Source organism: Epinephelus moara, chromosome 12 (assembly GCF_006386435.1).
Source record: "Epinephelus moara isolate mb chromosome 12, YSFRI_EMoa_1.0, whole genome shotgun sequence".
Classification (NCBI taxonomy): Eukaryota; Metazoa; Chordata; class Actinopteri; order Perciformes; family Serranidae; genus Epinephelus; species Epinephelus moara.
The window spans coordinates 33,675,623-33,698,020 of record NC_065517.1 but is presented as its reverse complement, the minus strand read 5'-3'; the positions used below and the strand labels follow the sequence as shown (position 1 = coordinate 33,698,020).

The following is a 22,398-nucleotide window of genomic DNA, read 5'->3' as shown; positions in this document are numbered from 1 at the left end:
CAAAAACACCAAACTGTTCCTCCAACAGTTGTGGGAGATACCAGTGTGAATGCAGGAGTTCACTCTGATACTCAGTCAAATTGGGAACTGGGGAATTTGGAGGCCAGGTCAATGCCTTGAGCTCTTTGTCATGTTCCTTGGTGTAAATATTCTGTGTGTGAAGCATCCATGTTTCCCCAAAATCTGTACAGCCGGAGCTAAAAGGTTATGTAAGTCATTAACATTTCTACAGGGAGAGCAGCAGTGGCTGGTATGAAAAAGATAAAGGCTGGAGATATTAGTAGGTAGTTTACTTAATAATGCCTCAGCAGTAAGATCATCCTAAAGATTTATGTAAAATACAATGGTAAGTGTGTGAGCCTGTATTTGTTACACAACGTAACGCAGCATGAATCCAGTTGTTTAAGCAGTTATGAGACTGTGTGCATATAAATCCCATCACCACAGTCTAATACAGACAGAGAGGAGTGTTGCACAACTCTCTGTCTGGCCTCTGATTGAAAGCATGTTATAAAATGAACGGCCTGCAGAAACACTGATTTTAAGGTTAACAGCTCTACAGACAAATATTTGTTGTTACATCACAACTTTTTTTGTGTCTTCAGAGCTTATCCGTCAGCTGACTCTGGTCTCAGTATGTGGGAGATCCCCCCTGATATGACTAACACTCGTACAGTGTAATATCGTACATTCTTACTTGGCTGAAACACACCAGAGTCTGGTTCTCATATCAGAGGAGAAACTAACTGACACACAATCAGATAAAAATTCAAGTTAACAACAACGTCTGTAGGAAGATCTCCAACCCTGCTAATAAATGAAATAATAACCTTTTTTTTCCTGTTGTTGTTTGGCTCAGAGTTTCTTTGGATAAATCTGAGAGCCAAATGTTAAGTAAACTGTTTCTGTTTGAGTTCCAGCTCGTTTTTTAGTTTGGATCTCAGCCCTGTTGGACGGTTGACATCCAGCCGTGACTGAGAACAAAACTTCACACTGATTTCACTGTTTAGTTTCACGCTCTGAGGGTGAAAATGTGCGAAAACAAATCCATCAAATGTAGCTGCAAGCGGCGACCTGTGAGTTCAAGCCCTTTCAGCCAACAGCAGGAAACAGCTTCTGTCGGCCGCAGCAAATGGGTTTACGTCTTCACAACACGGAGCAAAGTCACTTTAGCTTGTTTATTTCTGTCTAAAGGAGACAGACCAATCACAAACTTGTCCCTACCAGCATGTCAATAACAGCACATGAGATCCCGTCACTCACTCCCCTTTTATTTGAAATTAATGAAAGCTGGTCTGTATGTTCAGATGTTGGCACGTGATGTGTCCAGTGAGTTTAATCACGACTGCTCAAAGGAAACTGGAGGTATGGCCTATTTCCTGCTAAGCCCCGCCCTTGGTGAGTTTTTTTCATCAATGGCAGCCATGTTTGTTTTTTTCTGATCGTGCTCATTTATCATAGAACGTTCTATCTTCATCCAAAGATTATGTTTACCAATTTTGGTGATGACAGCCTCAAAATTCACTGAGTTCTATTCATTTAACTGCTTTTCAAAAAATTCAAAATGGAGGAAAATCTAGTTGGGCGGAGCTTGATGATTCTTAAGGCTGTTTTGTAGAGCACACTGAGCCGCATGTGTGTGCCAAATTTCAAATCAATCGAACTTACAGTGTGAGTGCTGTTGGCCTTTAAAAGTAAAAGTTTTTGGGTGTTTTATTTCAGCACCACCGGGTGGCTGATTTGGGTCGTATTTCTTGGGAAGCATTTGCACATTGTTTCCAGTTTCATGTTTCTGGCTCATTCCAGCAATTCAAGATCTGGCAGAAGACAGAGAATAAAAATAATAATAAATTTGAGCAATAACATCAGGGCTGTAACCCTTCAGGCTCGATGCCTAAATAAAAGTGTGTGTGAAAATCAGATTTCAGAAATAACATTTACACTCCCAGAGTTTGTTCATTTAACTGGCACATTAAAGCAGCGAGAACCCCTCAGTTTAGTGTTACTTTATATTTCATTGTCGACTAATCCCATAAAAATACCAAGAACGCGTTGGTCCATCTCTCAGTACTTCTTAACTACTTGACTGATTAATCCACATTTGGTGCTCTAGTGAGTATTTGTGTCAGCAGGAGTGTGTGGGAGTGAGTCAGAATAAACTACAGTGTGTGTTCATGGTGATGCAGGAACATGTCACTCGGTGACACGGTGCGACTCCATGATGTGTTTTTGACAGCAGATACATCTGGCTGTGATTTGGTTTGAGTCTGACCATGAAGAGAAATCTAGAATATCTGTATTTTCTCACCACACTGGCACATGTTAACCAGTTCAACATGTCAGACTGAACGCTGTTTCAGCAGGATGTGCTGCAGCAGAAAACGTCCCTGGTGCCTTCAGGGTTTAGTGGTATAGTTAGTGACGGTGGGCACTGCCAGTGCTGTTTAAAAGCGTCTTTATGATGAAGGCGGGAAGATTGCTTTCAACCACACCGCTATGTTTAGACTAAACTAACAATCTTAGTGAGAAGGTCCCACCGCTGCAGGAGCTGTTTTTGGCTCATCTCTGGAAGCTATTTCGGTGACACCTCTCTTTTTCTCCCCCGCAACTTAATTAATTTCGAATGTGACTTATTGGCATGAAAAACACACACCTTCAGTTCAGTTTGGCGTTCAGCATTACAGTGAACATTTGGTGAGCGATAAGCACACGAGGAGCTGTAAAAACACATCACATCCAATTTACAGCTGAAATAAAGTCATTTTCACTGACATTGTTATCATCAGGGGTACATGTTCTCCTTCACATGACAGATACAATATAAACCACCATATTTTTACGTAACAATCAGCAGACCATCAGTAAATTCACTGATCTGATCTGGTCTGAGCGACGTGGGAGCCGACTGTGAGGGGTTAACCATCTGTGGTGGTTTCAGACTCTGCGGTCTCCTTGGTGGCTTTGCCTAAAAGGGTTAAAGCGGGCTATTTCGAAACAGCAAGGAAACATGGCAGAAATTACCCGTCGTTAGGAAAGGTGCTCTTTCTTATTAGCTCCACCACATCTAACTGCTTACTCATTGCTTGTGCACACTGAACTAAAATGAAGTTAATTGCTACCAATTGTGAAGGGAGTCTGGTTCCTATTTGAGGCTGAGCAATTTATAAAATATGAACAGCTGGAGAAGAAAAATGAAGTTTCTGAGTTCATGAAATGATGCTGAGACAAATTACACTATTTTCAGTCAGTGTTCCTGTGATTATTTCTAACAAAGCAGCCAGTTCATGAAATCTATTACAGTGTTGGCTAGAACATAACCTGCACCATCATTTTCAGTGAACCTAGAAAAAGAGGAGATTCTTAGTTTTCTAATGACGCCAAGTATCAGTTTTTGTATTTCAAAATGTTATCAACATGGGTAACATTATGTAAAGACCGTCACCGAGCCAAGACTGTAAGAAAAAAGGCTTTCAAAGTCTGCAGTACGGTGACCATAAAGCTACGTGACCTGAGCACACACTGCACAGGGACACTTTTACTTTGTGGCCGGCAAGGTAACAAAAATGAGAAAGACGAGAAAATTTGTTTATGTCAGAAGAACTGCGGTCCGTTCAACAAACCAAGTTAGTACACACAGTTAGTGATGGACTTCATGACAAAATTCACGACTTGGATTAAATTTATGAAAAACATTTGGACTCTTTTGATCGGTGGAAACTTACAAACTAAAGAAGTATAAATATTCGAGGGATGGACACATATTCAAACTTCTGCTACTATGGCTACTTTAGAAGTGGGGAGTCACCACTTTTTTGTCCATCTGTCTTGTTTAACGTCGCGCTAAATTTAAATGTTTAAACAAAAGTTTAAACATTTAAAGTTATATTTTAATAGGCAATGCTAAGCTGGTTAGGATTAACGTTAGCTCAGGAGAACCTGGTGAATTTGAAGAGGTTTACATATGAAAGCAAAGACTTTGTTGACTTGAAATCACATCATGTGACAGAACGTCATGATGAGGAACTCAACTAGAAAATAACCTGACTGCTTCTGAGAGTGTGTGAGTGATAAACAAGTGAGGTTTATATTCAGGTTTCACGTTTACAGGAGAAAAAAAGATCATAGATGAGGACTGTAACTGATGATATAAATGTTTAACTGTGATGAAGCCAGAAGGTGAATCTATATCTGCAGTCTGGGGCAAATTAATGTTCTACATCAATAAAACCGAATAAAACACTTTCAGACTAAGAAGTTTTAATGTACCAAGTCACGTCCAATTAAAGCTCAAATGATGCTTTCTGCATCGCATGGACCAGTGTAATCTGAACAGAACAGTATCTGCGTCCATTCAGGAGTCTAAACTTCCTTTAAAAAGACTAAACAAATATAAAACTGTGGAGAACAGACCGCCTCCAGATGGTTTAAAGAGGACGCATCATGGAATCATCAAGGATCCTAAAACTCATCTTGATGTTTGAAACGCAAATATTTTGTTTTTATCCTGATGAAGTTTGACAAGAATGCTGTCCAACACTAGGAATGTTTTGACCTGAAGATTGCCTCCGTCCTCCAGACACTTCGTTAACAGGTGAAGTTTTGCCACAATCAAACAATAAGATCCTTTAAATGAGACAAACTTGGGTTTGAAATGTAGATGCTGCAGGATGAGGCAGGTGTTAACAGATATTAACTAGTTTGTCCATCTTCCTGACATGATGAGTTTCAGAATACATATTTGGAAGTGAAGGAGTTAATGTTTCATGCATTAAAGGGCCACGGTGTAAAATGGGTTGAAAACCGTTGAAAACAGTGACATCAGTGGTCAAATTCTAGATTGCAGGGCTCACTCGCTCACCCCTCCCGTCGGGTAAATGACGGTGGCCTCGTAGGGACAAAAAGCCTTGCGCACGAGTTTTTCAGGAGTAGGTCTATCTAGCGACGAGGTGAATGTTTATTTAGAAATCTAAACCATGTTACGATATTGTAATGAATCCCTCACGAGCAGGAGACCAGAGGAGCGTTCGGGAAAAAGGCCAGTTTATTTGAGCACTCCAAAAACTCCGGTAACACTCCAGGGGGTAAAAGACTCCGTCCCAAACTCTGACTCTTCTAGCGTAACACACACACTTCATACACACATACTCGTTTACAATACCTAGCGGGGACCCCCTCCCCTCTCTGCTCCACCAATCTCCAGCCCGCACACTGACTGACAGCGTAGCCTGTAAACAGAGCTCAGCTGTTTATTTAGCCTAGCAATATCTCCGGACTATAGTAGCTGCAATGGACGACTTTGAACGCGATTTTGAAGAGTTTCTTGTAGCGGACACAGACCCAGAGCCATACCTGTTTGAGCCGGAGCATACAGATGAGGAACTTGGATGCTGAACGGGCGAGAAGAGAGGCTGAATCCTCCGCTCCCATTTTGCTGCACAGAATGGGATTCGGTGCTACCATTGTTGGAGAGTTATATCATCAGGAGGGAAAGCGCTGCAGAGAGTGCATCACAAGGAGTGAAGTTGCGTCTTCTTTCCCTCGCAGATGACGGTTCGGGTTCATTCTCTCCTGTTGCGTGGTAAGTGTGGTCCATTCGCAAACTTTATAACTAAAAAAACCTTTCACTACTCTCTATCGATGAACTACTAACACTCTCTGCTGTTTCCTCCTCCTTCATTCCTTCCGCTGTCTTCGTTGGTTTATTTATACTCTGGCTGGCTGGATTGTCCGCTCGGTCTGCCGTACATACATGGCGGCGCAAGATGGCGACCTCTCTAAAGCAAGGCCCTTGCTATATATATATATATATGTATATATATATAAAAGCATAATTATAAGGCTACGAAAACCAAACGTATTTTATTTTATAGCGATCATACACTTATATAAACATATTAATGGGTAGAATATTCAGATTCAGATTCAGATTGACAATAAACCATGCCAAATATTACACACTGGCTCTTTAATACCTATGTTTAAATGAAACGGTGAGCAGCAGAAGTCTTTGTGGTGTTACATCAGTCTCATTCTGACATCTTGTTTCACAGCTTCTTGCTTTGACGGCTCCTGTTTTACATTATGTTGAACATAAATCACAGCTGAAGGGGAGCAGTGTATAATTCAGGGTGGTTTGACGTGTTGCCTTGAGTGTTCTGTGTTCACAACATGCTCTTCAAACTGTAATTTAGAGGAGACGTGCACACTGTGAGGCCAACTGTGTGTTTTTATTTTATGTCTTAGAGACCAAACATAAAGAAACCAGAGGTGATGTGTCTGCCTCACTGTATGGCTCAATTGGATTCAATCTTCTTTTAAAACAATGACATATTATGGTTCTTAAAGTTTAAAAGTCATGGCATGAATGGGGACATCCATCTATCTATCTATCTATTTACTATGAGTAGTTAAGTAGGTAGAAGATGAACTGATCTCCAAAAGACATTTTGTTAAATATTTTACACAAGATTACTTTTAAATTCCAATCTTTTGCAGTTTCAAAATAACAAAAAAGGAAAAGTGCCTGAAGCAAAAGTTTGGGCACCCTGCATGGTCAGTGCTCAGTAGCACCCTCATTAGCAAGTATCACAGCTTCTAAACACGTTTTGTATCCAGCTCAGAGTCTTTCAGTTCTTGTTTGGAGGATTTTCAACCATTCTTCCTGCAAAAGGCTTCTAGCTCTGTGAGATTCTTGGGCCGTCTTCATGCACTGCTCTCTGAGGTCTAGCCACAGATTTTTAATGATGTTAAGCTTGGGGGACTGTGAGGGCCATGGCAAAACCTTCAGCTGGCTCATCTCAAGGTCGTCCATTGTAGATTTAGAGGTGTGTTTAGGATCATTGTCCTGTTGTAGAAGCCGAAGCCATCCTCTCTTCATCTTCAGCTTTTTTACAGATGCTGTAATGACTGGAATTTAACTGAATCCATTTTTCCCTCTACCTGTGAAATGCTCCCAGTGCCACTGGCTGCTACACAAGCCAAAGCATTATCTATCCACCCCTGTGTTTAACAGTTTGGTCATTGTGTCCAGAAAGTTCTGTTTTAACTTCATCAGTCCACAGGACTTGTTTCCAAAAAGCATCAGCCTTTTTTCAATGTACCTTTGCAAACCTCTGAGGCTGAATTTTGTAGTGAGGACGCAGGAAAAGTTTTCTTCTTCCATGAAGGTCATATTTGTCCAGGTGTGTCTGCACAGTAGAACAGTGCACCATCACTCCAGAGTCTGATAAATGTTCCTGCAGGCCTTTTGCAGTCAAATGGGGGTTTTGATTTGCCTTTCTAACAATCCTACGAGTAGCTCTCTCAGAAATTTTTCTTGGTCTTCCAGACTTGAACTTGACCTCCACAGTTCCTGTTAACTGCCATTTCTTAATGACATGACGAACTGAGGAAACAGCTCCTTGAAAACACTTTGGTATCTTCTTATAGTCTTCATCAGGTCTTTTAGTTTTCAGAGTGCTCAGCAGCTGTTTAGAGGAGCCCATAGCTGCTGATTGTTGGGACAAGGTTTCAGGAGTCAGAGTATTTATAAAGCTTTGGAATTTGCGTCACCTGGCCTTTCCTAACGATGACTGTGAACAAGCCAGAGCCCTAACAAGCTCATTAAGATCTGAGACCCTGGGAAAAGTTGTCTGAGAGCTCAAATGTCTTGCGGTGCCCAAACTTTCGCATGGTGCTTCTTTCCCTTTTTCATGCCTTCATGCCTTTTGGAGATCAGTTCATCCTCTACTTACTTAACTCTCTACAGTAAATGAAATTTTGACCAGGGGCGCCCAAACTTTTGCATAACTAAAGCGCTTTGGGGTTGCATTTTTGATGTATGAAAGGCGCTATATAAATAAAGTTTGATTGATTTGATTGATTGATTGATATATATATATATATATATATATATCTGCATGCACAGCCACACCTGTCAGGTGGATGGATCATCTTGGAAAAGTTGAAGTGCATAAACAAGTCAGACCTTTTAACTTAAACTTGTGAAAAATGGGAACAAAAACAAAAGTGTTGCATTTAAATTTTTGTTCAGTGTATATCCGCTATCTGTTTTTGACATTGATACATCTTTATGCCAGTGTTTTAAAAAAATCCTGTTGATCTTTCCGTCTGTAAATCATCTGAATACAATCTGCACTGTATATCCTGGAGAATGTGGATAATATGAACTGTGTTTTAAGTACTGATGATTGATTTTGTTATAAAGTGAACATTTATCTCTACATGTGAGCGCCTCCCGTCCTCTATCAGAAAACCCGTCAGCTACTGCTGCAGTGAAATCATCCCTCTGAGGCTTCGGGCTGATTTACTGATCGCTTCTTATCTTTGGTTTGTTTTATTATCATAGCTTAACTGGGTTAAATTCATCACAGCGCTGTGGTGTTCCATTACTGTGAAAACAAACTCACCTGGGCGTGTTGACCCAGACGATACCGATGTGGCAGAAAAAAATACACTCTTTGTCTTTCTGGTTCTCGCAGGAGCAGCGTTTCTCTCGCCGGTGGGCCGTGTGGGGGAGCTGCACCAGGGGGCCTTCCTCCACTGTGGGGCTAATGACAGAGAAGGTAGAGGCTGGACAGAACAAGTGGAATAGGGTGGTTAGAAACTTTATTGCTTGAGTGTAAATTATTATCAGTTGATTCTATTTCTGTTATGTCATAATGTTTACATTGATGGAGCATTTGAGAGTTTCTGCAAACCACGGATACTTTACAGTTGATGTCATTTAGTGGATACATTGAAACTTCAGGTTCAACAACACTGTGGTTAAATATAGGAAGACATAGGAACAAAAATCACTTGGTTATGGTTTGGAAAAGATCCTGTTTTGGCCAAAAATTCCAAGTGTTGGGGGCACAATTATGGCTGGAGAAGCCTGCAAGCCTCTGTGGAAAAAGGACCAATTTTCATGGCACTATCCCGACTGGGAATACAGTGATGTCTTGGTAAAAAACAACCGCTTTTTGTGGTACTATCTCGGCTCAAAACACAATGACATGGTTAAAACAAACAAACAAACAAACAAACAAAAAAAAACACTTCTCGTGACACACTGCTGGCAGGAAATACAGCGATATCTTAGTAAAAACAACTGCTATTTGTGGCACTCGCCCAGCAGGAAACACAGCGACTCGTCAATAAAAAAACACTGCTTTTTGTGGTACTTCTCTGGCTCAAAACACAATGGTGTCTTGGTAAAAAAAACAACTGCTTCTTGTGGCACTATCCTGGCAGGACACGCAGCAATGGGTCACTAAAAAACACCAACTTTTAATGGCTAAAAATCTCCATCACCATTCCCTCCACCTTCAGATGACAAAGTCAGATCATATCCTACGTCTCATTGGGAATGCTGTTTTGATACGCATGAAACATATAAATGTGATGTGTTCATGGTACTCGACGTACAATGCCAACATTTTCTTCTAATGACTCGGCTGATTAAAATGATGTTTTGAGCCGTCCCTGTTTGGATCACGTGCTTATAAAGAATAGCATAATCTTTTAAGTTAATTCTTGAATTTAGTTTTCATCACCAGTGTTCGTAGTTTTCTTACAAATGTTATTAAGGTACCAAAAACTGCTCTCAAAGACATCCTTTGAAAAACACAATTCACACTGCTGTTGGGCCATGTAGAGCTCTACCAGAGGGCTCTTTATGCATGAAGAAAGAAATCCATTATTAAAACCTACATCTGTAGCATCATTCTCTTCTCCACACTACTCTGCTCTCTCTTTGTGGTAAAGCTGAGCTCCTGGGATGATGTTGTGTGGTCCAGCTATTTCAGCATAGTGGCCACGGTTGGAACTACAGGTCACATGACTCCATGCAGCCCATACACATCCTGAAGCAAAACAAACTCTTGTAAAAAAAAATATGGAAACCTACTAAATTTCCTGAAAAACATGGCAACTTGTAGCCAACTAACATTTGCATTATAATATTTCATTTGTTAGCTGGCTGTGTTAGCACTTAGCTACCTTGCTACTTGCTGTGATTTGTGTGATTAGTCTATCCTTGCTAGTATCACAGATCTTTGGACGGCAATGTCAGTCAGTTCACCACTCTGTTCCAGAAACATCTCAACAACTATTAGATGAACTACCTTCAGATGTGATTCAGACGTTCAAGTTCCCCTCGGGATAAATAGGAATCAATTAAGAGCGCCCTGTTTAAGGTTACCAACGACCTTTACGTGGCTGCTGATGATGGCATGTTCCTGGACTTTAGCGCAGCCTTTGACACAATCGCTTGCAGCATCCTGTTGGACAGAGTCCCTGGGTGGGGATATCTGGTACAGCCCTCGAATGGTTTTCATCTGATCTGTCAAACTGGAGTCTCTGTGTCTTGGCATGGTGTGCCCCAGGGCTCAGTTTTGGGACCAGTTTTGATTTTCTTACGCACGCTCCTCCTCGGGCACATTATTCATAGACCTGGTGTCTCTTTTCATTTTTACACTGACGGTCCGCACCTGCCTCTCGGACCGCCAGATCCTGGAATGATGAGTTCACTTAAGGACTAAGTTTGTGAGGTCAAAAGCTGAATGTCAGAAAAATTTGTCTAGCTGAACTCAAACAAGACAGCACATGGCAAAACAAATTCTGCCTTTGGGTCGTATCGAGTCTGTTTCCAGGAATCCTGGCACCTGGCCTAACAGGAATTTAGGTTTTGAGCAGCACATCACAATAATGAACAAAGTCATCTCATATACTACGTCACTTTAGAAACATATGAAACGTACAAATGTATGCACAGTACCAACATGTTCTTCTGGAGACTGAGCTGTGATTTTATGTCTCTTCTGTTCTATTTTGCTGCCTTCTTAAGCACTTTATAACATGGATTTTGAAAAGTGCTCCTTGAGTAAAAGTTATGATTCTTTTATTATCATAATTACTATATAACTTTAATGACCCTCTGACATTTCTGACATCATCAGGTCAACATTTTCATGTATCCAATACTTTGGTTTATGACAAAATACCTACAGAACTTAGAAGTTCATCAGCCTCAGCTGAACTTTGTTTACTGATTATTAGCCAACGTTAGCATGCTAACACACTAAACCAAGATGGTGAACTTGGTAAACACTACACCTGTTATACATTAGCATGTTAACATTTTCACTGTAAGTATGTTAGCATGCTGATGTTTGTATTTAGCTGATAGCAATGCTGTGCCTTTTCTACAGCCTCACAGAGTTATTAGCAGAGCTTACTATTACTCTACCCTCACCCTCACTGAAGGTAGAGTAATGTGAGGGTAGAATGGAGCGTGAGATGGATCAGCTGTTTGAAGCAGCGTCTGCAGTGATGCTGGCGCTGTGCCGGACTGTCGTAGTGAAGAGGGAGCTGAGCCAGAAGGCGAATGGATTTACTGGTCCACCTACATCCCACCCCTCACCTATGGTCATGAGCTCTGGGTAGTGACCGCAAGAATGAGATCGCTGATACAAGCGTGTGAAATGAGTTTCCTCTGTAGGGTGTCTGGACTCAGCCTTAGAGATAGGGGGAGGAGTCAGACATCTGGAGGGAGCTCAGAGTAGAGCCGCTGCTAAATTGCGTTGGAAGGGACCAGTTGAGGTGGTTTGGGCATCTGATCAGGATCTTCCTGGGTGCCTCCTGTTAGAGGTGTTTCGGACACGTCCAACTGGTAGGAGGCCCCGGGGCAGAACACGCTGGAGGGATTACATATCTCGTCTGGTCTAGGAACACCTCTGGATCCTCCAGGAGGAGCTGGAAAGTGTTACTGAGGAGAGGGACGAGGGAGACCCGACCTCAGATAAGAGGTTGAAAAAGGATGGATGGATGAAAGGACTAATACTCTCAGTGTTGTTGAGGTATCTTATCATGAGCAAATGAAAAATCTGACCTTTAGAGGATGACCAAAGTCATCCTGATTCAGCCTGTAGGAACCACAAATAATTCAACCAGATTTTATTCAGTATTTGTTGAATATTTTGACTCTGAATCAACGTGTTGGTTTGCACCGGCATCCTGACGACTCGTCATTTACTGAGGAACAATAGGACAAAGTGTGGAAAACTCTCAGTCCTGGGATGGAAGTTACATCATCTATTCAAAGTCTCAGCCACAAGACTCCGGAAATGTTTTGGCACCTCAGCGGCTCTTCCTACTTTACAACCACAGCATGAGAAAAAATGTTCGACTGTAACACCTGAACACACACACACACACACACACACACACACACACACACACACAGCCCGTAAAGCCCACAGAGCCCACAGACAGCCTTTGATCCTGCTCTCAGTGCACACTGGGAATGTTGGGCGTCTAAGGAGAGATTTACATGACTTACACACAGGCACACAATAACACCTCTTCTCACCATAAATGGTATCTGTCTATTCTTTACATCGCTATCGCTGCGTCCCAGACAATCAAATACCTGAGCTTTATATCCATGTTACATCTCCAGAGAAACTGTTATTTGCCCAAGACGCTTTCATAACAACTTTCCCCATCAGTGGAACCCAAACAGCAACCTCAAAAACATGGCACAGATAACTGTCTCCTGTAATGTCCACTTAAGGTCGGCTCCAAGAGCGAGTCAGTCCCCACAGATCCCCATTTTAAAATGTGGAAACAAACATGTTTACAGCCTGGTACAAAAAACAGTTCTGATCTCTATGGCTAATTTCATCATTCTCTACATCTGTACAGAGGGTGAATTGTTAAATAACTCACCTGTTTATATTTTATTAAGGCTTTAAGTTACACATAATTAATGGCGGGCCGCTTTGAGTGACAGGCTGTCTGCAGATAATGTCCTCGGCTTCTCAGTCAGATCCACCCGTTCTCATTCCAAAGTCATCAGATACTGCTGCTATGTCAGTGTTGGACACCTGAAGTCAAAAGCCACCTTTTGGAGCAGTATGATACGCTGCCATTTAAAATTCACAGATTCACAAGGTGTAGCCATAGCTGTCACTATTTCAGTGTGTTTTCAGTTCTTAAAAATTAACTTTATTACTGTTTTGGTCATCTAAAAGAAAAAATCTTGTTCAGCGTTTGGCTGTACTAAAAAAACATCTAAGGAGTCAAGTGTTCAGTTTTTCAGGTAAGTAAACTTTGTCTAAGGCTTTAAGCCTGTGTTTTGTTAGAAAAATTAGCATTAGCATCATCACAGTTAACCATAGTTGTAAATACAGCACCTAGCGTTATGGTAGTGAATTTGCATTTCCTAGGATAGCCAAGGCACGACCTGCCCCATTCTGCCTTACCCTGCCCATGATTGGCTTCCCTGACCTGAATCAATCCACTTCTTTTGCCTCCACCTTACCAACCCAACCAACGAAGCCAACAAGTACTTGCCAATCTGAGGGAGAATAGTGCCATCCTTTTGCCTCCTTTTGCCATCCTAGGAATGCAAATTTGCAGCAAGCTTAATCCTACTGTCCACATATGGTCACTTCTGGCTCCAAAAACCCATGATGGGGACGGCGAAACTACCAGACTCAAGGCTTCAAAATGGGAATCCACAAAGCAACGACTGATGTCACTGTCAGTATTTTACACAGGATCTGGACACTTAAGGTGTTCGTCTTTTTGCTTTCAACATTATCTAAAGTATATCAGCTATGATTGATCAATCAGAAACATCCAAAGCAACCAAAAAGTAAGAAGTCAAGAGTCTGAGGGTACTGTTATAAATGGAGTACACTCTCTGATGAAGACCACGGAAGGAGATTTAAAATTATTTTGTCAGTCGACTTGGTTATGTTTAGGTAATGTCAGCGTTTAGCTCTTAGCACTGCTGTGTCTCAGTACAGCTTCACAGAGCTGCTAGCATGTGTGCATACTGTATGCACCACGTAAGATTAGTTTGGGTCAGGGTAAGAAGGTCAGGGTAAGACAAACATCGTCATTCACACCTGTGTCCATCATTGGTGTCCAGCTGATCACTTGTGGTCGGATTCTGTTGCTGCTTACATCACTTAGACGGTCATAGGGCCCCTCGCACAATTAATATGTCCACACTCTTCCTAGCATGCTCGCTAGTCAAGTTAGTGGTTGTAGATATCGCTGTCAGCAGATTTCTACACGTCTCCTTCCACAGGGCAAAATGATAGACAGTCACACTACACTTTGTCCAACTCTTCATAAAATGGGCAAGTTACAGAGGATTAGTGTACTGTCACCAAAACAACCGCCACGTCCTGCATTGATGACATAGTCCTTGTTGGAGACACGCGTCCCAGACCACCTCAGCAAGTGGTCCGACTGATCACAATACGTCTTGGTGGTTGTTTACACTGGCGCCATGGACTTGTGATCGATCGCCTGAGATGCATGTTCATACCTGATAAACAGGCTGTTAAGAGTCTTTCTGTGGCTCAGCCTGGACGTCTACTTGCATCTATTGTTGTGAAGTAGTTTCAGGTACAGGTGAGGCTTCAGTGTTCCCCTGCACCTGTTTGATCCAGTGCCAGACAGACGAATCTGTCAGCACAGCAGCTCGCCGTTAGACACGCATCACTACTGTATCATAAAGAACAAGATCATGAGAGGGGATAATGGAGCTACTGTTCTGGTCTTCATTGTAGTTTCCAAACTTCTCAGTCTCTGTTTTACATGACTGTTTCTTTGACCCTGGTTCTCCTCGATTTCTTAAACATGCCAACATTCTTTGCATTTCTTTTCTGTTTTTCTCATTAAGGTAGGAGAACATGAGAACATGTTTACAGCCTGATACAAAAACAGTTTTGGTCTCTGTAGCTAATTTCAACATTAATGACAACTGTACAGGGGCTGAATTTATGTATAATTCACCTGTTTACATTTTATTAAGGCTCAAAGCTACGCATAATTAAGGACGGGGCCTCTTTGAGTGAGAGACTGTCTGCTGATAGTGTCCTTCTCAGTCAGATCAGCCCGTTTTCGATCCTAAGTTGTCAAATACCCCTGCTCTATCAGCATATCAGCATCAGACACCTGATGCCAAAAGCCACCTTTCATGGCGGTATAATATGCTGGCAGGCGGTGTCAGTTTGTAAGACAGCTAGATGGAACCTTCTGTGGTGTTGATGTGCTGCCGATCAGCTAAATGGCACCTGTCTTGGTATCATGGTACGCGTGTGGGAAGCGTAATTCAGTTCATAACACGGCTGGACAGCACCTGTCATGGCAGTATGATGCACCAGTAGATGGTGTGAGGTTGAAATGCTGCTGGTAACAATGTATTATAAGTAGCTGGAAAGTCCCTGTACAGTGGGCAGGAGGGGAGGCGGCTGAGTCCAGCAAACCTCAGACTTTCAGTGCTTGCTTCCCGTTTCTCAACCTAACTACGTGCTTCTGTTGATGACGGCATTGGTTGCGACATACAGGATTTTTTTTAAAGGATTTGGTACAACTGTCCACTTGAACTCCAAAAGGAACTGGCGATTTTGGGCACCAAAGGTCAATGCTACTGTGACCTTGTGCCTGTCCTATTCTCGTGAATAAGAATAACAACACCTTGAGGGAATTTTTTCAAAGTTGGCACAAACATCTACTTGGACTCAGCAATGAACTGATTAGAATTTGGTAGTCGAAGGTCAAAGGTCAGTGTGACCTTGCAAAACATGTTTTTGGCCAAAACGGAAGAAAACATATGCTAATTATGACTCATTTTCACACAAATGTCCAACAGGATAAAATAATGAAGTGATGACATTTTCTATCCAAAAGGTCAAAGGTCAGCTTGACTGTGAGATCATCATGTTTTAATGTCATATCTCAGGAACAGAAGGGGAGACATTTGGTCAGATACTGAATTGGTGACTCTAATCTTGAAACTGTGCTGATTGTATAGATTTTCTGTGTGTGAAGCATCCATGTTTTCACTGACATGGATGGAGACTGTCAGAGACACTGGACTGGTGAAGAAATATTTAGGATTAATTACATCAAAGTCAAAGTTAAATCTCTGTCAAAACTAAACTGAGGTGAAAGACTTAAGAAACTCAAAGAGAAAAATGTGTTTGTTCTTGTACAGTTTTACAAGTGTTTCCAGGACCGTGGAGTCATGTGCTTCTTTACTGATCACCCTTTAACTATTCCTACAGTATGAGCTCCTACGAGGTGGCAAGGCCACTGCTGATAACTCTGGCTGCCTGTGTTGGTCGAGCGACCCTGACCTTGCAGGTTGTAGAGGCTTCTCGTAAATCTCCCTCCCAGGAAAATGAATATGTAGGATTTCATGGTGGTTCAAGAAAGTACACAATAATTCACCACATCCCCAGAACGAAACCCTAAACTCCTGCTCAGCTTAAAAGTCCTGATGACGCTGATAATTACCAGCTGCAGGCTCGACCCTGACTTCCTGAACTCATGTGGGGTCAATATCATATTAGTTTAATCAACTTACTGTTTGGAATAAGACAATGACAGAAAGGTCAGAAAAAGCAAAAGATAAATGTTCATTTGGGCCTTTTCATGCAACAAAAGTCTGAACTTCATAAATTACGAATATTTCAGAGATATTGATCAAATTAAAGCAAGACATTTAATTATCCTGATTGGATACACTTTTGAAAAATGAACTCTGCCTCCTTATCTCACAGCACAAATACACTTAGAGAAAGCAAACACGACCTCCCAAATGGTTGGCAGGGTTACTTTCGGCGCTGCCAAACCAAACTGGGCTGAACTGAGGTGTTTTGTGCTGATGCTGAACAGAATGCTGCAGGTTTTAATTCATTTAGCACGGAGATGTTGCGCTTATCATCCACGGTCATCGCATATCCTCCAAAAATCACACACACACACACACTCACACACACACACAAAACACATTCTCACGCAATATCCTGGTTATAGTGTAGAGCTGACTGTGGTTTATACAGAGGAGACTGGAGGCACAGGTCGCAGGTCTGACTCGTCAGACTGAGGATAAATAATTAACCAGTTTTACCCTGTATTTATGTAGTGTCGGAATAATCAGAAAAATTAGTTACTGTCTGGGAAAAGTCATGTGAACACCCCCTTAAGTCGGAACAACAACTCGTAAAGTCAGAGTAATTTTTGGTCCCAGTGACAAAATTCTAAGAGAATTCTTTGAGTTGTGACTTTTACTTAGAATTTCCCCTTAAAGTTAAGATTAGGTCCTTGTAACGATTAAAGATATTCACAAAGCATATAAGCTCTTAAAAGAACTCCTAAGGTGAAAAACTCTTAGGAGCAGGGAGGAGGACTTTAAGAGGTTTAAGAGTTTCTTAAGCAGATGAGAAAATAATGGAAACACAAAGAGGTCAAAGAAATGGTCTCTAAACAGTGGATGACACTGAGTAAAGAAAATGCTTCATATTAGATCGTGTAGTGATAATATGTGTGGTTGATGTCATTAGGGATACACACACATTTCTCACCTAACGCCATAACATTATAACGCCAGAAATAAAATGGTCACAACACTGAGATATTTGGAAAACTGTAAAAACACATCAGAGCAGCAGTGATGAGTTGAGTCTGTCTCAACCTTCATTCAGTAGTGATCACACTACCACTGACACTGTCACAGTCTGCAGTTCATCTCATGTCCACTGGGTGTCCTCACACTTTACAGGCTCACAGAGGGGTGAGTCTCTGACAACCAATCACATCTGTTAAAAGAATGCATCACACCTGACAGCGGGGTCGACAACACCTCACTGAGGTCAAAGTTTCTGTCCCTTCATCACTCAGAGTTGCTCTGAGAAGAGAACTTCCCTAAATCACTCCTAAGCTGGGACTCCTTACTATTTTTTTTAGGCTAAGTTCAGAGCTCTCTGAGAGCATTCTCCCCTGGACTCTGTGATTGGACCAGTTGGGAACCACTGCTTTAGAGTGTCCTTTTATTGTGACCATCTTAAGGCACACCGGTGTAGCAATGATACTGTTTAATTAGCATCTTGAAATGCCACACCTGCAAGGTGGACGGATTAATTTGGAAAAGTGAAGTACTCACAAATGTTAAGAAATTGAGCAACCAAAATTTGAGAAAAATGATTCTTTTTTTGTGCATTTCAAAAGTCTTAGAACTTTTAACTAAAACCTGTCAAAAGTATTATATTAAAATATTCACACTGAACAAAAATTTAAACCTTTTTATAAGTTAAGTCTTGTGAGGCACCCAGAGGCCCAGAATTTAAGCCACGATAACCCCATGCATTTAGGTGCCATTGCACACAGGTGGGTTGAATACTTTTACAAGACACTGTATTATGTAAACTGAAAATGACTTTGGCAGCAGGGAAACACCGCTCGCTACTACAAGTGCAAAATGGGCGCCCCCTCCCAAACAGGAAGCAGCTGATATGAACACGATGTCTGCAGGGTTGGCAAGAGTCGCATCCTGTTGGCAAACGAGGCTGCTAAGTCACAGTCGGGGTTCAGTTCTGAGCAGCTCAACGAGTCCTCGTTAAACTCCCATCGAGGTCGGATCATGCTGCTTGTGGAAAGAAGCGCCAACACCACGTGACTTTTTGTTTGCTACCAGCAGACCACAGTATGTGCTGCAACAATCCTAGTAAACATTTATTCCATCAGTGGTTTCCATGTGTCACTGTTCAGGGAGCCGTTTCCAGTAGCTGTGACAGCATTAATAAAAACAAACACCACAGACCCTCAACTTGATTTTTGTGGTCTGTTTGTGGACGCCAAAAGAAGCCTCATAAAACAATGTCTGGTTATAGAGAGCCACGCGGTGCTTAAGCAAATCATATCGTATATCATGTTCACCAGGAGCTGACCAGAAAAAAATATCTTGAGAAGAATTTTGGAACCTCAAGCTGGGACCACATTCTGAATCAAAAATTTTAAGATTTTACGCCAGTTCTTTTCATTTCAAATGCCAACAACTGCCATGATTTTTCATTTTAAGTGTAGGTCAAAACCCCAGTTTGGACATGTGTCAGAATCTCTTTGTATTGGAACTAATGTGATGACATCCGACTGGATGTTGACAGCTGGTAGTTTATTGTTTCCTTGCTAGAGGCAGTGATTCATACTTTATGGACAAAAACTTTTTCCTAGATGTCAGGTTGCAGTCTCCACTTTTGGCACCCATTCAATCCTCCAAGTGGCCCTCACAGCAAAGCTTCCTTTTCCCATAATTTATTTGGTGTTTTCTTGTCTTTGAGTGCAGAATATGTGTGCCCATCAGCTTGCATACTTACATGCAAATGTCTGCATTAGTTGGCAGATAAAAGAAACACTGTGGGAAGAGACAAAAGCCCAGTTCATTGTTTGGAGACAGCCAATCCAAAGTTTAATTTCTTGCCCTGTTATGAAAGTCCGCCCGGCTCCACGGGGTTTGACAATATTTGACAATATACAGGCGGATCAGCTGCCTAATCCGTGAGCTGCCTGCTTGAATTGGCAGGATTCTTCTGCAGGTAGAAGCCTCCCAAAAACAGATTCAGTAACGTTTGCTTCCTTCACCTCTGTCGGCATGCATGTGGACGTATGGAGAGGAACTGGAGGTATGCAGTGGAATCGTGTGTGCAGTTTAAACACACCAGCAAGCATTTTATGTCCGTTGTGTTGTTCTAGCCTCGGTGGAATCAAGTTTCCTGGGAGGTAATAAAGGTGCTGAGGCCAACATGATAGCCAGTGTAAACTGTCAGCCTAAAATGGAGGTTTTTAAGCCCAGATGCCTGCAGGCTGGGAAAACCTTACTGGGCTGCAGGGAGTAAGACATGCTCTCCTCTTCATCAACAGTTCCTGATGAGCCACAGAGGGCGGATAATCAGCAGCGGACCCGCTGCAGTGTGAGAACTGTTTCTGACCTCCACAGTGAGCACAGTTTGCTGTTTTAGGGTTCAGGTTGAGTGGACAAACTTAAATATTAACTAGAAAAGTGAGCAGATCAGGGTTCCCACACATTTTCCCAAACTTTCCAAGACTTTTCAAGGACCCATAATAAAATTTTCCTTTCATAAAAGCATGAACTTCACTGCCTGTGCTGCACTTGCTGACGCACACATGCAGGAGAGTCTCGCTTCCCATAACAAATGCTGCCACACTATGTCACATATACACGTAACATCTAACAGCAGAAGGCTCGGCCGATAAAGTCACAGAAAATGAGAACTGTGCAAGTTTTCCATTATTATCAAGTAAGTTAATTTGCCGTACTTGACATTGTACGTCCTTCGATGAGACTATTGTGCATCACAACGTTATTGCTTAAACAATATATCATACAGCCCTAAGATGACACATTATTTCATTACAAACAACAAATTTCCAGGACTTTTCCAAAACTTTCAATAATTGTTACCAATTTCATGACTTTTCAAGGACCCATAATAAAATTCTCATTTCAGAAAAGCATGCACTTCACTGTGTTTGCTGCACTTGTTGACTTAGTTACGGCGATTTTCTATACAAATGCAAGCAGAAGAGTCTTGCTTACCTTAACAAACACCACCACACTAAGTCACATGTACACATAACGTCTAAAAGCTAAAGGCTTGGTGGGTATACGTCATAGAAAATGAGAACTGTGCAACTTTTCGATTTATTTTTTTAGCATCAAGTAAGTTGAGTTCACTTGCCTTACTTGACACTGTACGTTCTTCGATGCGACTATCGTGCATCAACATGTTGATGCTTAAACAAAATATCATACAGTCCTAACATGATGCATAATGTAATCACAAACAACACAATTCCAGGAGTTTTCCAAAACTTTTAAAGATCTGTACTATTTTCATGATTTTCCCAGGTTTGGGAAAGGATTGAGAAATTCCATGACTTTTCCAGGTTATACCATGACCATGGGAACCCTGGCATATCTCCTGATCTAGGCCATTCTAGATGAGTCTTTTGAATCCAGAAAAGGCATTTCAGAGGCATCTAGAAGTCGAGAAAAAAAACACTCTCCCAGTCTATTTTTGACAGAGCTGCAGCGTTACTAGACTCTGAATAGTACTTAAATTGTCTGAAGGCTTCAGCACAACAAAGGGAAGACAGAACAATGCATCACTGACTGTAAAAACACACACACACACACACACACACACACACACACACAAACATATATACACATATATATAAATATATATATATATATATAAAAATTCACAGGTATGGGCAGGGGTAAAAATGAATTCCACGCAGGCGGGCAGCGGGTGAGAACAAATTGTTTTTTATTTTTCAGAATAAAACAAAGTAAAAAGATGTGCAGTATATGTGTAATATTTTAATCCATATCTAATTCACTATTATCAAGCTCCAGTTCCTTTTATTTTGAAAGTCAGTGACACAAGTATAACCTCTGACCCCGTGGTCACATTGGTCACCGACGTGGAGGACTCCAGCCATGAAACTTTGCAGCCGAGGATGAGGTGGAAGCCTACATGGAGTTCAAGACACCCAAGGAGGATCCTTTGGAAGGTTGATGGTGGTGGAAGGAGCATGCTAAAATGTTTCCTAACCTGGCAGTGATTGAATGTTTTCACCATCCACTCAAAGAGATGTCCAATTCAAGAACGGAGAACCAGCTTAATGCGAGGGACTGGAGCCTGGGTGGGGTTTAATCACAGGTGAGGGTTGGGTCGCTGGAATTTTATTAACGGGTATGGGCGGGTGCAGCTTTTCAAAATTGGAATAGTGCAGGTCTCTGTCGAGGACACTATCAGCAGACAGCCTGTCACTCAAAGCAACCCGCACTTAAAGGAGCTATATGTAAGAACTCTAAAGCAAATAGTCATAAAATCATCCTAATATGTCACAGAGACTAAGGAATAATGTTCGTATAACATACTGATCTCACTGACAACAATAGTACAACCAGAATATTCGCATTTAAAACATTTTTTTATGGTCTGCAAATCATGTTTATGTTTTGAATTTGTGTTTTGGCCTGTTGCGCCACCCACCGCCGTCTACCAGTCACGCAGTCAGTAGAGTCTCAGCATCAGTTACAGTTACAGTTACGACTGAGCTACAGCAGCACGGCAAGCAGCATTAGCAGTGTCCCAGTACATAGCATGAGCAGTCTCCTCAGCTGTATCCCGGCAGCAGCGTTAGCAGCAGAGAAGCCGGACTTGCTTGAACAAATCAGTCTCCAGCATGCCGCTGTCCAGCAACCTCGAATCTGTAGGGGAGGGGGGGCGGACACGACTCGTGGCAGTATTTTGAATTTGAGTGCAGTAACCGTTTTGGCCACATTCTTACATACAGCGCCTTTAATCGTTTAACTTAAAGCCTTAATAAAATGTAAACAGGTCAATCAATCAATCAATCAATTTTATTTATAAAGCCCAATATCACAAATCACAATTTGCCTCACAGGGCTTTACAGCATACGACATCCCTCTGTCCTTATGACCCTCGCAGCGGATAAGGAAAAACTCCCCAAAAAAACCCTTTAACGTCAGGAAGAGCAACTGAGGAGGGATCCCTCAG

At 41.8% G+C, this 22,398-nt stretch overlaps 1 protein-coding gene across 1 annotated transcript in view; it reads right to left on the bottom strand.

The window, feature by feature from the left end:
* Positions 1 to 22,398, bottom strand: part of si:ch211-202p1.5 (uncharacterized protein LOC103909337 homolog) — a 37,449-nt gene that overhangs the window by 6,232 nt on the left and 8,819 nt on the right. The window contains exon 2 of the mRNA XM_050057969.1: positions 8,409 to 8,571. Coding sequence (XP_049913926.1) covers positions 8,409 to 8,571 — 163 coding nt within the window. The remainder of the gene's footprint in view (positions 1 to 8,408; positions 8,572 to 22,398) is intronic.